General features: G+C 45.1%; 1 protein-coding gene across 1 annotated transcript; it reads left to right on the top strand.

Moving 5' to 3' along the window:
• Positions 1-11,264: 11,264 nt before the first annotated feature.
• LOC136050502 (ankyrin repeat domain-containing protein 9-like) lies at positions 11,265-12,155 on the top strand. Its single transcript, XM_065739408.1, has one exon. The coding sequence runs from the start codon at positions 11,265-11,267 to the stop codon at positions 12,153-12,155; it is 891 nt and encodes a 296-aa protein (XP_065595480.1).
• Positions 12,156-16,198: the final 4,043 nt, after the last annotated feature.

The raw sequence follows: 16,198 nt of genomic DNA, 5'->3' as shown, positions 1-16,198 counted from the left end.
CTTTATTCAGTGGGTCTTGGATTTTTAAAGGCAGTTTAGGGGATGTGGTCACCCACCCCTATGTGTATTTTATTGTGATTTTAATACTTATCTTGCTAGGCTATGCTGGAAAATCCAATATTTTGTGACAAGATGTTAAATGTCGGGGTTTTTATTTCTCATCAATTGCAGGCACGGCACTTTTAAAGGCAAAAGCCTTCCTTGTTTTCTATTATGTTGTGCATGTGAAGAGTTAACTGTAGCTGAGACTGCATTGTTTGCTTTTTTTTAGCTGTCAGCTGGTATCAATGCATCTGAATTCCCAACATAACTGTATCCTGTGTAATGCACCTGGGTAAAAATGAACAACTTGCACACTAGGATTTTCAAAGGGTGTAACTATGGATCTGCGTTCTACCAGAGCTAGGAAAAATACCACCTTGTACGAACAGGGTTCAGACATCAGGTTTCCTTTCTAACAATGATCCAGCATCATTTATTAATAACCAAAAAGTCTGTGGCTGATATTACAGAGACGTAGAGGCAGCCCTATAGAGTACATGATTTTAACGAGTTACTTAGCATTGGGTCATAGCATGGAGTGTGTATGTTTAGATAAGACCACCAAGTGTGTATTCCTATGGAGAAATTGGGACAGGCAGAAGAAGTAATGGAAAACATCCTATCTCACTCAGGAGTGAGGGGGTTAAAGACAGCTCCAGCCCTTATGCCTCCACAAAGTTGTGCAATGGGGAGAGTACCATTTTCTTTGCTGTCCAGTAAAAAACTGCAAAAAGTAGCAGGGCTAGTGGCAGCCCTATCCTTCATGAGTGACATTATCAGTGACCTGCGTTTTAGGGATGAATGTGTCTCCAAGAGAGATGTAGCTCACTAACTCGATTTAGCAGTGGGTCTCAGAGCCGCCTGTTTCCTCGTTACTCTAACCTGGGGTATGACATTGTGCATTACAAGTTTTCACTTGTTGTCAGAGTGTTTTTGTCACTCAAGTCCAGACAGAGGGCCTGCTTCTGAAAAAGATAAGTAGTTCCCATTGAATTCCCTGGGAACTGAAGGTAGTTTGTATGTTTGCAGTTTTCCTAGAGTAGGCTCTCTGTAGGGCTGGGGATGCCCTGCCCAGCCAGAGCCCTGTCTGTTCCAGGAGCTGCTCTTGCTCTCCTGGCCGTGCTCAGTGTCACCAGTGCAGTGGCAGAATCCCAGCCGGGGAATGTCTCTTATTTTGGACCAGATGTCCTTCTCTCTTTGTAAGTGTAACCCTCTGCTCCAATGAAGCGCTGTAACACATTTCCCCAGATCTGTTCTGAACAGCAGTGAATAAATAACTGATCTCTTTAAAGAAATGTGGTGCAAAATGCCATTTGACCCAAGCCCCAGTTTGAAAGGCTCTGGCTATGGAAGGATGTACACCAGACCTGTGCATTCAAATCTTGCTGCATGGTGAAGATCCCTCCACACATTATCTACTTGTGCCAGGACTGCTTTACCTGAGCTGCACCCTTTTGTATCAGCTCACAGAGCACTTCTGCATGGATTCTCTCTGCTTGGGGCACCACCAGTGTGTGTCAGGGTACTGATGGTGATGCAGGGCAAGGGGAAGATTTCTTGCATGCCTAGACAAGAGCCATCTGGAAGGTACTTTTGGAGACATGGGGACATTCCTCCCAGACACCTCTCTCCAGGTGCTGGGAAGCACTGCTGTGCCCGTGCCTGCTGTGCTGTGCTAGGTGATGATGCAGACTTGCTGGTGAGACAAAGAAAATGCCAGCCCAGCCCTAAGAGTGGTGAGCAGGCCAGAAAAGGGTTAACTCTCCTCCTGCAGTCCCACCTCCCCCATGGTGTCCTACTAGCCCTGTTCTCCTCATCCGAGTCTATTCTGCCTTGTGCAAGGGGGAGGGAGCAAATGGTGGCAGAGAAATTCAGGGTAAATCTTGGACAAGGTTTTTGTAGAGAGGCCGTGGCATGTGCTAGCAGGTGGAGGCTGTCACAGCTTCACAAAGCAAAGCAGAGCCAAAGGCAGATTTGCATAATAAGCAGTGGCTGAGCCCCTTGTGCCTTGGCAGCCCCCAGGAAGGCAGCGCTGGGGGCAGAAGACGAAGCAGGCACTGCTGCCTGAGGCTGCTGAGAGCAACTGTGCAGTGCTCTGCACCCCAGAGTGGGGCTGGGCCTGTCCCCAATAGCGATGCAATACCTCATCTCAGTGGGCGAGAGGCAGAGTAGGCTGGAGATGGATATTATTAGAACTGTAATTAGGCCCCAGGAGCAGATATGCCAGCAAAGGAGTGAAGGTAAATTATCAATCACTGGCTTGGTTGCATGAATGCTGTGTTGCTAATAATTTCAGAAAAGACAGGAGGGAGGGGAAGGTTGTTCATCTTACAAATTGAATGATGCAGGTAGGGATTCTTGGCATTACTGACACTGGCACTTTCTCATAAGGCAGAGGGCTGTGCCTGGGGAGCCAGAGCAAGCCAGTGGGAACAAGAGCATCTAAAATGGTGCAAGGATTATTTATTGGCTGTAATAGCCAGGGATCATCACGAAGGTCAGAGTTCAGGAATTTAGGCACTCTGGTGGCTTTGTAGCACACTTGTAGCACACGTAATGCTTTGTGTGCATGCACAAGTTTACCCTCTCTCCGTTAACCAAGGCAGAGGATAAGAGCGTATCTTTGCCTAGAAGACGACTGCTGGCTGTTCATTGGCCAGCATGTAAAAGCTTGGGTATTCTCAGACCAGCATCAGGCAGCTGTCCACACTGGAAAGATCATAGCAGAGCCCTGCCATTTCTGTTTCCCTGACCATTTTAACAAGAGCTCAAGCGCTGTCTGGGCCTCAGCCAGTCGCCTACCTTCTGACCTTGATGTACAGTTCCACTGGGCTAGAATTTAGGGCATTAGTGCTCTGGTGCTTCTGCTACAGAACTTTTTGCATCACCTGTAGTGCCAAGAGCGCAGGATGTGTTGCCCCTCTGCAGGAGGATTTATCTTGCAGTGACCTGCCTGTTAGTTTGATATCCCATTTATCTTCCTACTCAGTACAGTGACATTACATTGGATACAGCCAAATCTACCTCAGCCCCATCTGCATTGATTTTCTTTTTATTTTTTCCAAGCCAGGTTATTAGCAAAAGTAAATTCTGTATCTTTCCCACTGTTCCTGCAACTGATTGTCAGCAGTCTTTAAAAATCCCTATATTTGCATGACAAATACATTAGTGACTTTGTTAATCAAAAAAGGTGCTAGGTGCTACATAGTGATGTTTACATTTTGCATATAAACATAGCGAGTAAGAGTAGCTAAGATCTTCATTTCAGAACTTGGCAAAAAGAGAAAAGGGAGAGGGTGCAGTCTGTGCTCATCTTTGGGTTACAGACTGGCTCTGCAGGTTAGAATTTTTAATTTCAGTCTTGAGAAGTAGCCCTGTAGAGATCTGACGTGTATATGTGTTTTCCTTCAGTATGATTGAGAGTCATTTCAGTGAGCTCTGTGGGTGACTTTGGGTGTGTGCGTGTGTCACGCATGTGTGTCTGTGTCTGCCCTCTTCTGGTAAAACTCATAACTAACAATACTTAAGACATCGTGTACTCAACAGTGACCAATGCCTTAAGAAAGCAGCCTTTCAATGAAATAAGTTTGTGCCCCAAGCTTTGTGCTGCTGTCAGGTAAGGATATTTCTTCTCTGGCAAAGAGGCAGCAGCTGTGCTTTTGAAACAGGCGTTTATCCCTAAGCACCAAGCACAAGGGCTTCTGCATTCCAGCAGTCATCCAGCGAAGGATTTGTGACAGTGGACACATTTTATTTCATTAAAATAAAGTATATTAAATGTGTATCTCCATCTTTTCTTTGGTCTGACAGCAAAATTTGGCCACCTATGACTTCTTAATCCTGTGCTTCTGTCTGTTTCTGCAGCACCATTAGGAGGGAGGACAGGCCAGAATCTGACCTCAGTTTCATCTCTTTACACCCGAAGTAACACTTTTTAAGTCAATTGCACCACTGCTGACGTTTGCCGGTATAAAATAAAACAGAATCTGTGCACGCATTCTTCAAGACTCCATTTACTCTGACTTCTGCTTATAAATAAAAGTGATACTTAATCCTCGAAAACATTTTTTACATTTTTCACACTTCGAATGTATACAGATATAGACATTCTCTAATAGTGACGGGCACTTTCCTGCTCCTTGCTCCCTTGGCTTCCTTTGGCTTTAGCGTGACAGGGACTGACGCTGTTGTTTACTGAATACGACTGAATGTTCCATGCCCGAGTACAAATGAATGTTCATTATATGATACAACTTTCTTACAAAGCCATACTTTTGTAATTTTGGTTTCTCTTTTTTAGGGAAAAAATCTTCCATGTAATTGTACATACATTACTCATTGCATGATTAAAGAGAAACAGATCGCAATGTGTGCTGGGAATAATATATATATATATACACACATATATATATGCCCCAATATAATGGCTTTGAAAATTATTAAATTTGACTGTACTACCATAATAAACTTGCAGGATAATCTTGATGTGTCTTTTATTAGACAGTTGGTCAAAAGTACTGCCAGCTGCTTTTGCTTTGGTCCATTCTGGTGTTTGATGACTCCAAAGTGACTGCTGAGCTATGTCCTCCAAATTGTGATCAGAAGAACATAATATTTTCCAGGCTTGCAATATCTAGCTGTGCTGACAGAGGATGGCCCAAGTGATGAAGTGAACCTACGTTCCACAGACCTGCTGCTGCAAGGCGGAGCTGAATCAGAAGAGGCTCCCTAGGGGTGAATGGTAATTGCTCTTGTAGATTTTCATTCTTTAGGCTTGAACTCAGCTCACATGTTCCCTGACAGCTCTGCTGAGGCTGACCACCAGGACATTAGTGAGTGGCTCTGGCAGCTGATGGACAGATGAACTGATAGATCCATCTAAGCCAGATTCATCTAGCTACCAGTCTTTTTACAACTGCACTTAGTTGCAGCCCACACAGCAGCAAGCAGTAAGACAGGTATTTTAAAAGAGAGAAATATAAAGTATATATTCTCTTGTGCTGGGGAAGCGTTTTCAGAATCACACAATGCAATGACTGTAGTCCTGCCCACACCTCAGTTACCTCTCTGGTTGAGTTACCCCAGGCAGAGAAGTCTGATGCATTCCACACAAGCCAGCAGCTGTCTGGCCTTCTGGGAGCACACATTGCATTTTGCTACACCACCACCTCATCATGATGATGAATATACCTCATCATGATGATGAATATACCTCATCATGGTATTTTACCAGTATAGTAGTTCTTTTCACTATAGACTCGAAGACCAGGATTTGAAGAATATAGCAGAGCATACAAAGTCTTGAAATCCTTATTCAAGATAGATCTGTCTCTGGTATTGGGACAAACAAAAGTTGGACAACCTTTCCTACTTTGTATCAAAACTGTCCAGATGAAGAACATTAATCAGGTTTTGTTTAAATTATACTCGACATAATAATTAGGCCCTCTTCATGAAAGAAGTACTTATAGGCTCTCAATCAGTATCGTTATGATGGTCCCGCTGAAGCAACTGCTGTCACAGTAAGATTGAAGGGAAAATCTAGATGAGATTTTAGAGCATCTCCTGATTCTGAAGCTTTCACTGAAGCAGAAAATGAGCAACTATAGGACAAAAATTACTGTTTCACTGCCTGGAATGTGTTAAATGGTGACACTATAAGCAGACTCTTTTCCTGAGTTTACAGGTCTTAGATGCTGTTTTCTGCTGCGATGCATATATTTCCAGACACTAAACTTCCCACCAATATAGCTGATTGCTCAATCAGATCTTTTTTCTAGGTGGTAGAACTGAGCTTCAGTGATAGCTGTTGGCTTTGGCTTATTTCTGTACTGGTAGGCATGGCGCAGAAGCCCTGCATGGTGACAGACTGGGATAAAATTATATTCTGTGCATAAACTGAGATTTGAGGAAAAGAGAAGTGATAGGAAGAGCTTTGCTTAAGTGAAATTTCTGTTTAAAGATGTGTTACGCAAGCACTCAGAAATCCACTTGCTTACTCAGATCTGCTGAACCTCAAGGCAAGGTAAGCAACCCAAACTGGGATCAGGGAGGACAAGGAGATTTTTCCTACTAAAATATCCATCTGTCTTTCACAGTTACCAAATTGTATAAGTAGATTTGTGCATTGTGCTCTTTGGAAAACATGAACTAGTTTTTAAAACGTCTCACACATCTTTTCACTTAACATCAATGAAAACATAAGGTACAAACCTAGACCTACACACAGCCCTTTTTAGACCCCTCTTATGAGTATTTAGCTTTAGAAAGCCCCATCCACCGTGGCATGAGCCACTGCCTCCATTGCTCCATTAACCCCAGAGGCAAAATCCTCTCTTTCCCTGCTTACCGGCTGCCAAAGCTGCAGTGTGGCCAGTAAAATCACTGTCATCCTTACATCTGCGCAAATGCTACCGATGATTATGACTTATTTGTTTGTTTGTTTCTTTGTTTGTGCATGCATGTATGTATACATGTATGTATGCATGCATGTATACATTTTCGCGCCATGCAAAATCAAAGCAGAGACGGCGCAAAATGGCGTCGGAGCGGCCACAAGATGGCGTCGCGAGCCCGGCCCTTCTCTCAGCGGCCCCCGGGACTCGGAGGTGGTGCCACGTTTGGACGCTGTATCCGAAGCAAATGCCAATGAGCAAATCTAAAAGTTGCAGAGTTAGTCGTTTTTTCCACTCCTCTCCCCATCTGAAATGGTTGGTTTGTGCTTTACATGTGATTGTAACACTGCTGGCTCTGTACTTCCATACTACACTTGCTCAGGGGTGGGGTCCTCAGCCGGGCAGGGCTCTTATTTGACCCATAGGGTATTATAACGAAAGGAGTTCAGCTAAGGATGCACGGATACGGGTTGCCCATTTCCTAGAATCATAGTGGTTTGGGTTGGAAGGGACCCAAAGACCTCCCAGCCATGTGCAGGGCTGACCCCAGCAGCTCAGGCTGCCCAGGGCCCATCCAACGTGGCCTTGGGCACCTCCAGGGATGGGGCACCTGCAGCTCTGGGCAGCAGTGCCAGGTCCTCACTACCCTCTGAGTAAAGGATTTCTTCCTAACATCTAACCTAAATCTCCCCTCTTTTAGTTTAAAGCGATTCCCCCTTGTCCTATCAGTATCAGACTGTGTAAAAAGTCAAGCTCCCTCCTGTTTGTAAGCTGTCCTCAAATACTGGTGGTCTCCCTGGAGTCTTCTCTTCTCTGGCCTAAACATACCCAGCTTTCTCAGCATACCTCCAGAGGAGAGGTGCTCCAGTCTGCTGAGCATCTTCATGGTCCCCTCTGGACCTGCTCCAGCAGTTCCACATCTTTCTTGGGCTGGCAGCCCCAGGCCAGGACACAGTACTCCATCTGGAGCCTTATGAAGGCAGAGTAGAGGGGGACAATCACCTCTCCCTGCTGAGACAATCTCCTCTTTGGTTGCAGCCCAGGATACCATTGGCTTTCAGTGCTGCAAGTGAACACTGCTGGCTTATGTTCAGCTTTTTGTCATCAGAACCCCCTAGTCCTTCTCGGCAGGGCCGCTCTCAATGAGTTCTTCTCCTATTCCATATACATATCTGGAGTTGCCCTGGCTCAGGTGCAGTACTTTGCAGTTGGCCTTGTTGAACCTCATTTCTTCCTCTCTGAACAGAAGGCTGGTGGGACACTGGCAGGATATGAAGAAAAACATTTCCACTCTGGCAGAAGCTTTGTAGAAGGACAGGGAGGTTACCTGTGTGCATGCTTAACTGTTGTTGAAAGAAAAAGTACTGCTGAGGAGGCTGATACCCATCAGGAACAAGGAAAGGTATTGTCAAAGATGTATTTATTTGTGTTTCTGGCACATTTGATTCAATCTCAAATGGTTCCCTAGACAGTGGGAGCAAGCTGTATTGCTGACAGCTAACAAAAATCAGTATAGCTTTCTGGAGCTGTAGCCCTCTGGTCTGAGGGTCTAACTCTTTATTTCCACTTCTGTCTGCCTCCAACCTAATCAGAAAACCTTCCAAACCAATAACAACAACAACAGCAAAAATCAGCTTTATATGCAAAGCCTAGAATAAAACATCTGTATACATCTCAGAAGACTTCACAACAGCCTGTTTTATTAGTATCTCTAAAATAACTTTTCTTTCCTGACTAATTCAGCCAGAAGCGCTCAGATAATCCTCATAGGACTGTTAGGTGTATTTCCAATTAAGCAATTTATAAGCACTGGCTGCAAAGAGCTTTTTGTTCTTAAGAAAATTATTTCTTCATCAAGAACAAAACAAGTCTTTTTTTACTCCTGCTTTATCTGAAAGCCCTTGTGCCCCCTTCACATATGGTTTAAGTACTGAGTTATGTAGAAGGAGATTAATCATCTTGTATCCCAACAAGCAGGCAAGACATGGCAGCTGGGTCAGCCTCACAGGGAATAGGCTTTTCTGTGTTTGTTTTCAGAGAGAAGTCAGGCAGACAGACACTTACTTTCAAGCTACTGCCTTTGCCAGAGGCAACCCACACAGTCTGGTCTGCAAATGGGGCCCTCAGTTCCCTTTAGAAGGGAGCCACCCACTACGATCACCTTCCTTTCTTTCTCAGTAGCAGCAGTCTCAATGCACGGAGGTGACTGCCTTGCCATTGGTGACCTCCTGCGGGAATCTTCCTGCACTTCACCCCTTATCACCTCTTCAACATCCAATGCTGCAAATCTATTGCTTAGGGGTATCTGGGGACACTGGGGAGGCAGAGGGGGAGATTGCCCACGGTACCGAGCAGGGACTCTCTGCCAGCCCTCCCTATCCCTCAGATATCCCCCTTCTGCCCTACGGGGACAGGTCAGGGAGTCCACCACCAACTGCGGGGGATCTCCCTGGTGCCTTTCTCTCTGGCACTCTAGGGAGTTACTCCACCAGTCAATCTCCCGCTCACAGTCCCTGATGGCCCTCAGTCTCTCAACCGCCTCTTTCAATTCAACCACCATGTTAAGCAGATCTTCCACCTGCTCACACCTTGCACAGGAGTACTGCTTAGCACCCTCATCTAGTAGTAGCAGGCTCTGGCACTCCTTGCAACCAGAGACCTGTGTAGCCACACTTCTAGGCAGACCTTCTGTCTGGGTCGCCACAGCCTTCTTAAGGCAAGCCCTCTGTCTTGTAGAGACCATGGCACAAAAAAAATAAAAGCAAAGAAACGAAAAAATTGGAAGTAAATAAATAAATAATAGTTTATAATAATGTATAGATAGATATGAATTGTAATGCGATACTTCGCTGCCCTCCCTGAGCCCTTCAGGGATATACCCCTTCAGCCCTATTCAGCGGAGGGGTGAGGGCGAGGACGCTGAAACCGTGGCAACGCCTATGCCTCGTTAGCGCCTCGTTAACCTCTCGCGAGAACAGCCGTTGGGACTCGCTGCTCTCACTCGGTGCCGGAGAGACTGGAACCTCCGGAGAACCGACGCTGTACTTCAATCAGCCGCTGCAGCTCCAGCTGTGCCGACTTCAGTGCAGTTGATTATGAGTACTAATAATGATTTTTCGGGATCAAGTGCTTAGATTTTGGATATAGAAGCAGTAAGATATTATCTTTATGTGTCAGGTATGTTTCTCTTCTGGCCAGAAACAACATTTTGAGCTTAACACTATAAGAAGGTTCCCTAATAACTCAGAAGCACATTGTACTTCTCACAGAGTCACAATATCAAATCACTTTATGAGCCGAAATTGCCGTCAAAACATGAAAAACGCATCTCCTCGTGAGAGAGCTAGAGAGTCTTTTGGTCTCAGCTAGAATGGCAAATGGTGTTCTGGGTAAAATCAGCTTTTTTTTTCCTTTTGACTTACCCTTCAAAATTTTTTCTTCTCCCTTGCACTTCCTTCCCTTATTCAAAACTGATTCTGCTCACCTTCCGCACTGCAGTTTGGCCAAGAAGGAAACCACAAAAAATATCTTAAGAGATGGGTGCATTATTTTTAACCACAGATCAAAATTCTAAGAATAAAACTTACAAACTCCTAATCTTCTTCTTCCTCAGTAAACCCTTCCAAGTTCATGTCTTCCATTTCTAATGGACCTATAACGTCTTACAGATATTATACTGTAAGAAAACTTAGAAGAGATGCACTGCCATCAAACATGTCATCGGCACCAGCTTTCCTAAACTACTGCAAAAATTAGGAGGTGTTTTGTTCATTTCTTTTCTATGCATTTAATTTTGGTCAGGTCCTTTTACCTCATCCTATAGTTAGCACCCCTCAAGCCTGTGGGCCTTGGTCATCTTACCAGGGCACCTCACAAGTCAGTTTGCTTAAGTCCATTTCCCCCTGTTATAACTCACTCTGACCCCAGTCCTGGAACATTACATATGAGAGATACTTAGATCAAAGCTCTCCATCTGCCATTGTGGTTTGGCCATTAACCTTTTGCCTATGTACCTGCTGTGCAAAACAGAGGCACTTCAGACATTTCTTTGCTAAACAAAGGCAGGCGTTTAAATTGAGCAATATGCTTTATGACTCCAGGCATGGTTACTCCACATCCTGTTTGACTCTTTTCTCTGCAGAGATTAATGTTGGGATCTTAAATATCACTAATGCCTTACAGACAATCCATTAACATCAGTGTCTCCTAATTGGCTAGCCATACCATTATTTATAAAACAGGGAGTCTTTGCTAATAGTACAGCTACCAATCCCTTGATTTCACGAGTATATAACCCTCTGTATTACCAACCATAGAGCATTTTATGCTGCAATATATATTTTTACTATTTAACGAGCTTTGTGTGTGAGCAACATGCAAAAAACATCTGAAAATTACTATCACACTTACTGTGATGTATGAGCCGATCTCGTTAGACATGAAATGCAGACAGAAAACTACCTCACCTCTCAAGCTAATTTTAGTCTCTCCCTGCCTTCTCTCTAGCTGCGTATGTATAAAATCACTTGCAGTCTGACAGCGTTCCAGTAGCCCACACCATACAGGGAGCAGGATACACGTACAAACCAGCAGCTTGCATGGCATGGGTTAACTGAGCCTGTGGGATTGTGCTTACCTAAACAAAACCACTGCAGTGAGGGGAAAAAACAATGAACGGGTGGAGATGATCAGCCCATGCATTCAAGCTAGTGCAGTCCGGGCAGCAATGACAGCCTGAAGGTTGCAGCAGCATCGAGATCTGCATTCCAAGTGCACAGATCGTACAGTCTGGAGAGATTTTGCGTGGAGCTCTTTATTTGCTGAGCCATGGCCAGCAACCAGGCCAGCATGCAGGATGATCAAAGCAGGCACTGCAAGTTCTTATCCTACATGTTCTACCAGGCTGTGAGAGATCATAAGCCTGTGTGGATGCTGGAAGACATGAGAACTATGGAGTATTTTTACTGGGAGGAGAATGCCAGCCTAAGAACATACTCACCTTCAGAAGCCCTTCTCTATGCAGTGGTGCATAACCACCTGCCTTACGCCCAGTATCTGCTGTCTCATTTTCCAGAGGAGGCTCTTAAGGTACCCGGAGAACACTTCTGCTATTGCCCATCCTCTGCTCCTCACTTGGCCATGGCAGTCACATATGACAGGAGAGATATCTTGGGGCTGATCATCAAAATTGCGCACAAGCTTCCCAGCTTAAACTCGTACATCAACAGGACTGGTTGCTTTCATCTGGAAGATGGGAAAACACCCCTGCACCTCGCCTGTGAGCTGCTGAGGTCAGAGATAGTCCTCATCCTCCTCGGCAACGGAGCTTCTCCCAGGATAGAGGACAGTAAAGGGCTTACCCCGCTGGACGTCATCCTGGAACAGATGTGGGACTCCAAAGTCAACATGGCAACAAAGAAGCTCTGCCTTGACTACCTCTTGCTCTTCATGCCCAACCCACAGTTTAAGATGCGGAAAGTTCCACGAGATCATCCAGAACACTGGAAAGCTTTGCTAGGGGAAGAGAAATTCAACAGCCTGGTGGGGAACACACCTGCTTCTTTATATCTGCAAGCTATGCAAACTATTCTCCAGACTCTGCCTCCATCTCACTTCCCTAAAAGCATCCAGGAACTACCTATACCTCAGGCACTAAAGCCCTTACCATCCTATGGCAAAAAGCAATCGACAAAAAATGTGGTAAATGTTTTTCCTTGACTTTATTCAGTGGGTCTTGGATTTTTAAAGGCAGTTTAGGGGATGTGGTCACCCACCCCTATGTGTATTTTATTGTGATTTTAATACTTATCTTGCTAGGCTATGCTGGAAAATCCAATATTTTGTGACAAGATGTTAAATGTCGGGGTTTTTATTTCTCATCAATTGCAGGCACGGCACTTTTAAAGGCAAAAGCCTTCCTTGTTTTCTATTACGTTGTGCATGTGAAGAGTTAACTGTAGCTGAGACTGCATTGTTTGCTTTTTTTTAGCTGTCAGCTGGTATCAGTGCATCTGAATTCCCAACATAACTGTATCCTGTGTAATGCACCTGGGTAAAAATGAACAACTTGCACACTAGGATTTTCAAAGGGTGTAACTATGGATCTGCGTTCTACCAGAGCTAGGAAAAATACCACCTTGTACGAACAGGGTTCAGACATCAGGTTTCCTTTCTAACAATGATCCAGCATCATTTATTAATAACCAAAAAGTCTGTGGCTGATATTACAGAGACGTAGAGGCAGCCCTATAGAGTACATGATTTTAACGAGTTACTTAGCATTGGGTCATAGCATGGAGTGTGTATGTTTAGATAAGACCACCAAGTGTGTATTCCTATGGAGAAATTGGGACAGGCAGAAGAAGTAATGGAAAACATCCTATCTCACTCAGGAGTGAGGGGGTTAAAGACAGCTCCAGCCCTTATGCCTCCACAAAGTTGTGCAATGGGGAGAGTACCATTTTCTTTGCTGTCCAGTAAAAAACTGCAAAAAGTAGCAGGGCTAGTGGCAGCCCTATCCTTCATGAGTGACATTATCAGTGACCTGCGTTTTAGGGATGAATGTGTCTCCAAGAGAGATGTAGCTCACTAACTCGATTTAGCAGTGGGTCTCAGAGCCGCCTGTTTCCTCGTTACTCTAACCTGGGGTATGACATTGTGCATTACAAGTTTTCACTTGTTGTCAGAGTGTTTTTGTCACTCAAGTCCAGACAGAGGGCCTGCTTCTGAAAAAGATAAGTAGTTCCCATTGAATTCCCTGGGAACTGAAGGTAGTTTGTATGTTTGCAGTTTTCCTAGAGTAGGCTCTCTGTAGGGCTGGGGATGCCCTGCCCAGCCAGAGCCCTGTCTGTTCCAGGAGCTGCTCTTGCTCTCCTGGCCGTGCTCAGTGTCACCAGTGCAGTGGCAGAATCCCAGCTGGGGAATGTCTCTTATTTTGGACCAGATGTCCTTCTCTCTTTGTAAGTGTAACCCTCTGCTCCAATGAAGCGCTGTAACACATTTCCCCAGATCTGTTCTGAACAGCAGTGAATAAATAACTGATCTCTTTAAATAAATGTGGTGCAAAATGCCATTTGACCCAAGCCCCAGTTTGAAAGGCTCTGGCTATGGAAGGATGTACACCAGACCTGTGCATTCAAATCTTGCTGCATGGTGAAGATCCCTCCACACATTATCTACTTGTGCCAGGACTGCTTTACCTGAGCTGCACCCTTTTGTATCAGCTCACAGAGCACTTCTGCATGGATTCTCTCTGCTTGGGGCACCACCAGTGTGTGTCAGGGTACTGATGGTGATGCAGGGCAAGGGGAAGATTTCTTGCATGCCTAGACAAGAGCCATCTGGAAGGTACTTTTGGAGACATGGGGACATTCCTCCCAGACACCTCTGTCCAGGTGCTGGGAAGCACTGCTGTGCCCGTGCCTGCTGTGCTGTGCTAGGTGATGATGCAGACTTGCTGGTGAGACAAAGAAAATGCCAGCCCAGCCCTAAGAGTGGTGAGCAGGCCAGAAAAGGGTTAACTCTCCTCCTGCAGTCCCACCTCCCCCATGGTGTCCTACTAGCCCTGTTCTCCTCATCCGAGTCTATTCTGCCTTGTGCAAGGGGGAGGGAGCAAATGGTGGCAGAGAAATTCAGGGTAAATCTTGGACAAGGTTTTTGTAGAGAGGCCGTGGCATGTGCTAGCAGGTGGAGGCTGTCACAGCTTCACAAAGCAAAGCAGAGCCAAAGGCAGATTTGCATAATAAGCAGTGGCTGAGCCCCTTGTGCCTTGGCAGCCCCCAGGAAGGCAGCGCTGGGGGCAGAAGACGAAGCAGGCACTGCTGCCTGAGGCTGCTGAGAGCAACTGTGCAGTGCTCTGCACCCCAGAGTGGGGCTGGGCCTGTCCCCAATAGCGATGCAATACCTCATCTCAGTGGGCGAGAGGCAGAGTAGGCTGGAGATGGATATTATTAGAATTGTAATTAGGCCCCAGGAGCAGATATGCCAGCAAAGGAGTGAAGGTAAATTATCAATCACTGGCTTGGTTGCATGAATGCTGTGTTGCTAATAATTTCAGAAAAGACAGGAGGGAGGGGAAGGTTGTTCATCTTACAAATTGAATGATGCAGGTAGGGATTCTTGGCATTACTGACACTGGCACTTTCTCATAAGGCAGAGGGCTGTGCCTGGGGAGCCAGAGCAAGCCAGTGGGAACAAGAGCATCTAAAATGGTGCAAGGATTATTTATTGGCTGTAATAGCCAGGGATCATCACGAAGGTCAGAGTTCAGGAATTTAGGCACTCTGGTGGCTTTGTAGCACACGTAATGCTTTGTGTGCATGCACAAGTTTACCCCCTCTCCGTTAACCAAGGCAGAGGATAAGAGCGTATCTTTGTCTGCCTAGAAGAAGACTGCTGGCTGTTCATTGGCCAGCATGTAAAAGCTTGGGTATTCTCAGACCAGCATCAGGCAGCTGTCCACACTGGAAAGATCATAGCAGAGCCCTGCCATTTCTGTTTCCCTGACCATTTTAACAGCCTCAGCCAGTCACCTACCTTCTGACCTTGATGTACAGTTCCACTGGGCTAGAATTTAGGGCATTAGTGCTCTGGTGCTTCTGCTACAAAACTTTTTGCATCACCTGTAGTGCCAAGAGCGCAGGATGTGTTGCCCCTCTGCAGGAGGATTTATCTTGCAGTGACCTGCCTGTTAGTTTGATATCCCATTTATCTTCCTACTCAGTACAGTGACATTACATTGGATACAGCCAAATCTACCTCAGCCCCATCTGCATTGATTTTCTTTTTATTTTTTCCAAGCCAGGTTATTAGCAAAAGTAAATTCTGTATCTTTCCCACTGTTCCTGCAACTGATTGTCAGCAGTCTTTAAAAATCCCTATATTTGCATGACAAATACATTAGTGACTTTGTTAATCAAAAAAGGTGCTAGGTGCTACATAGTGATGTTTACATTTTGCATATAAACATAGCGAGTAAGAGTAGCTAAGATCTTCATTTCAGAACTTGGCAAAAAGAGAAAAGGGAGAGGGTGCAGTCTGTGCTCATCTTTGGGTTACAGACTGGCTCTGCAGGTTAGAATTTTTAATTTCAGTCTTGAGAAGTAGCCCTGTAGAGATCTGACGTGTATATGTGTTTTCCTTCAGTATGATTGAGAGTCATTTCAGTGAGCTCTGTGGGTGACTTTGGGTGTGTGCGTGTGTCACGCATGTGTGTCTGTGTCTGCCCTCTTCTGGTAAAACTCATAACTAACAATACTTAAGACATCGTGTACTCAACAGTGACCAATGCCTTAAGAAAGCAGCCTTTCAATGAAATAAGTTTGTGCCCCAAGCTTTGTGCTGCTGTCAGGTAAGGATATTTCTTCTCTGGCAAAGAGGCAGCAGCTGTGCTTTTGAAACAGGCGTTTATCCCTAAGCACCAAGCACAAGGGCTTCTGCATTCCAGCAGTCATCCAGCGAAGGATTTGTGACAGTGGACACATTTTATTTCATTAAAATAAAGTATATTAAATGTGTATCTCCATCTTTTCTTTGGTCTGACAGCAAAATTTGGCCACCTATGACTTCTTAATCCTGTGCTTCTGTCTGTTTCTGCAGCACCATTAGGAGGGAGGACAGGCCAGAATCTGACCTCAGTTTCATCTCTTTACACCCGAAGTAACACTTTTTAAGTCAATTGCACCACTGCTGACGTTTGCCGGTATAAAATAAAACAGAATCTGTGCACGCATTCTTCAAGACTCCATTTACTCTGACTTCTG

This window comes from Cyrtonyx montezumae, unplaced genomic scaffold (assembly GCF_038088225.1).
Source record: "Cyrtonyx montezumae isolate F1298 unplaced genomic scaffold, pur_monq_1.0 scaffold_24, whole genome shotgun sequence".
NCBI lineage: Eukaryota > Metazoa > Chordata > Aves > Galliformes > Odontophoridae > Cyrtonyx > Cyrtonyx montezumae.
This window is presented reverse-complemented; position numbering and strand designations above follow the sequence as displayed.

Coding starts and splice junctions, on each gene's coding strand:
- LOC136050502 (XM_065739408.1), top strand. CDS start 11,265: ATGGCCAGCAACCAGGCCAGCATGCAGGATGATCAAAGCAGGCACTGC.